Here is a 3,180-nt window from a genome sequence, read left to right on the forward strand (position 1 = left end):
GAGAGTAAATGGTTTCAAGACTCTTGGCGGGCAATTTGGCAGTATCTATTAGAATTACGAATGCATCTACTCTTGGACCCCATGATTCTGCTTCTGGGAAAATTTCTCGAAGATAGATTTGCACATGTTCAAAATGGCTTCTGAACGTGTTCTTAGAATTTTTGCTTTAAAACTGAAGGCTGAAGTCAAATGTCCATGAAAAGAAAAGCCAGTGAATAATTTACGTATGTTCATGAAACGAAATTCTTTTTTTTTTTTTTTTTTAAATGCTAACTGTCTGTATTCACATAGACACAGTGTAATCTCTGAGCCCAATATACAGAGAAAGGAAAAAAGCTAGAATTCTATGCACTACTACACAGGGGCCTAGCACCCTCCAGCCTCCAGCAGAGCCAAAGGGGCTGGAGGGCTTTTCTTTTTTCCCACAGAGCACGGTGGTGGTGGTGTTGAATCCACAGTTCAAGACAAGAAAAGATAAAAATGAATGTAGAACAGAGTAGTGGAGATTCTTTCTTTTCCCATTGTATTTTGCTCAAGACATTTCCCCAAAAATAAGTTGAGAACCATGGTATTGAGAAGCGAGACCTCAGAAACAGGGCGACTGAGCACAAGAGGGATTGGGGACGGGAGGGAAATGACTGCAACTTGCTCCCAGGGACTGGAGAAATTTAATAAAAAGAAAATAAAAAAGAGTCGGAATCCATCAGTCTTCTCTGCTAGTCATCCTCGCCTTCATCCTCCTCTCCTTCTTCCCCTTCATCATCATCTTCATCTTCATCTTCTTCACCTTCATCTCCTTCTTCATCAATATCTTCCAAGCCTTCTTCTTCTTCATCATCATCGTCATCATCTTCTGCCTCTCCCTCTTCATCGTCCATATCAGGAACCAAATAGTACTGCAAGGGGTTTGGCCAAATGTCATCTTTGATGACTTCTCCTAACTCATCTGCACCTGCATCAGAGTGGTCAGTAAACCAGGTAAAGAAGCTCTCTGGCTCTTCATGTTGTCTCTTCCTGCTGGCCTTATTCTGTGTTTGACTCGAGCGTTTTGTCAAATCCTTTCCAGATTTCCATTTGATTTCAGTGGACTTTGAGGATGGGTCACCACTCTCATTCAGATGAAATTCTTTGGAGAGAACTTTATTTTCGAAGTAGGGATTTTCATCAAAATAAAAATCTATTCTGTAACCTGATTTAATGTCTTCAAATTCTGTTACTTCAACTCTGGTTAAATAATGCAGAGCCTCTTCGTCTTCCTCCCCAAGCAGTGCAGACACTTGTGGATGGTTGACAAATGTGGTTACCCAAAAATTTGGGATTTTAGCGATCAATTCTGACCTCTTCTGAAAAAACGGTTGGCGGAGTTTATTATATTTTTGTTCTACTTTTAGTATTTCCTCACTTGCTTGTTCATTAAGTCTGTCTATTTCATTTTGTACTTCGTCAATGTGTTCAATTGCTTCTTGCTGTTCTTTTTCTCCCTTCGGCAGGCCGGGAGAGGCAGACTTGTCCTCCAGTTTCGGGGACGGAGCCGATTTGGGTTTCTTGGACTGAGGCAGAAGCGCAGATTGCCGTTTCGGGGCCATGACACGAGGGAAGTGGCTAGAGGCCAGAGGCCAGCTGCAGAGAGCAGGAAGAAACTCGCAGGAACTCCATGAAACGAAATTCTATGTGGGTGTGAAAATGCAAGAGAATATCAGTGTATTTCCCATACATTCATAAAGACCTTCAAGATGCATAAGTAAAGGTGGTAAAATGTGAACAGTAGCCTCAGCATGCCCTCTCAGGAAGGAAAGTGGAGATTAAAATTTATATCTATTCTTATGTTTTATAGTTATTTTTTCTTTTATGAAATTCATCAAGTGATAACAAAAGGTTGGAGAATAATATGGATGCATTAAACCTACTAAAGTATCAAATTAAAAATATCATCTCCCCAATTGTTTAAAATGTAAGGCACCAAAGAACTTCCCAACTCCATCCTTGTCCCCCACCCTCTATTCCCAGGTGACATATTCATTTAAATTTGCACCATGACACACGTAGTATCAGACTCTTCAACAGAATAACCATTCAGAGGAGAAACTTAAGGCACGGGGAACAGAGCGGATGAGTCTTGAGGATTCAGAAAGTTTAAGAGACTAAGCTAAGGGGTTTTCATGCTTGGGAGGGGGAGAGAAATACCTATGAAGAGGCTTACCAGCATCACAATGGGGCACACATGTGGTTTATTAGGCTGTGTCTCAAGGATGTTCCTATTTAGGGCCCTGTTACTAATCACACAGCCATTAGCTGGTTAGAAATATTGACAGTTATCTGGAAGAGATAAAATCAAGGTTTGTGGTTCCTTGGATTTTTCTTCTAGGTGTTTCATAAAAACTCTATTACTCGTAAAAAGTAATGCAAATTTTGTCTGGATTCTCTAGCAATATACCAACAAGGGAGAACTCCATTTGTAAAATTGTGATAGACAATGTACATTTGAACATGATATTTTCCCATTATCTATGAACTCAATATAATGAACAATTTACACCAAACTGCAACCCATCAAGTCACAAGAGTATTCATATTACCCTTTATTACCCTTATTATATGGTCTGCATTCACAAAGGTCCCTCTATGATTCAAGAAGACACTGGACAGTCAGCCCCCCCCCCAACCCCTCATGGCCTCAGGCAGATTCTATATCAACAACTCAAAAGATTCTTATTTCCTAAACACTAAATTCCTCACTTTGCTCACTATTAAAACTTAATGAGAAACAGTGTGGAATATATTCAAAAAGAGAAGGAAAATCAGTAACAAAATTAGGGTTTTCTTTAACTATTTTTATTCTTTATTTTGATTTTGAGATTAGAATATAATTACCCCATTTCCCTCTTCTTTTTTCCTTCCTCCAAACTCCCATATACACCCACCTTGCTCTCTTTCAAATCCATGGTCTCTTCTTTCATTAATTATTATTGCATGCAAAAATGAATATGTTCTTAAATAGAAGCTGTTCAGTCTTTGTAATGTTACTTGCATGTATGTTTTCAGGACTGATCAGTTGGTACTGGATAATCAGACAGTATGCTCTTCCCTGGAAAAGTTTATTTCTCCTCCTCCCAGCTTTCCTTAGGTGTCTGATGTTCTCTGTGTAGAGTTGAGGCTTCCTGGGCTTTCCTTCATCCACTT

At 39.5% G+C, this 3,180-nt stretch overlaps 1 protein-coding gene across 1 annotated transcript; it reads right to left on the minus strand.

Annotated features, from left to right (window-relative positions):
- Positions 1-649: 649 nt before the first annotated feature.
- On the minus strand, positions 650-1,638 carry LOC142836970 (protein SET-like). The gene has a single exon (XM_075951727.1). The coding sequence runs from the start codon at positions 1,584-1,586 to the stop codon at positions 717-719; it is 870 nt and encodes a 289-aa protein (XP_075807842.1). The 5' UTR covers positions 1,587-1,638; the 3' UTR covers positions 650-716.
- Positions 1,639-3,180: the final 1,542 nt, after the last annotated feature.

This window comes from Microtus pennsylvanicus, chromosome 17, assembly GCF_037038515.1.
Source record: "Microtus pennsylvanicus isolate mMicPen1 chromosome 17, mMicPen1.hap1, whole genome shotgun sequence".
Lineage (NCBI taxonomy): Eukaryota > Metazoa > Chordata > Mammalia > Rodentia > Cricetidae > Microtus > Microtus pennsylvanicus.

Coding starts and splice junctions, on each gene's coding strand:
- LOC142836970 (XM_075951727.1), bottom strand. CDS start 1,586: ATGGCCCCGAAACGGCAATCTGCGCTTCTGCCTCAGTCCAAGAAACCC.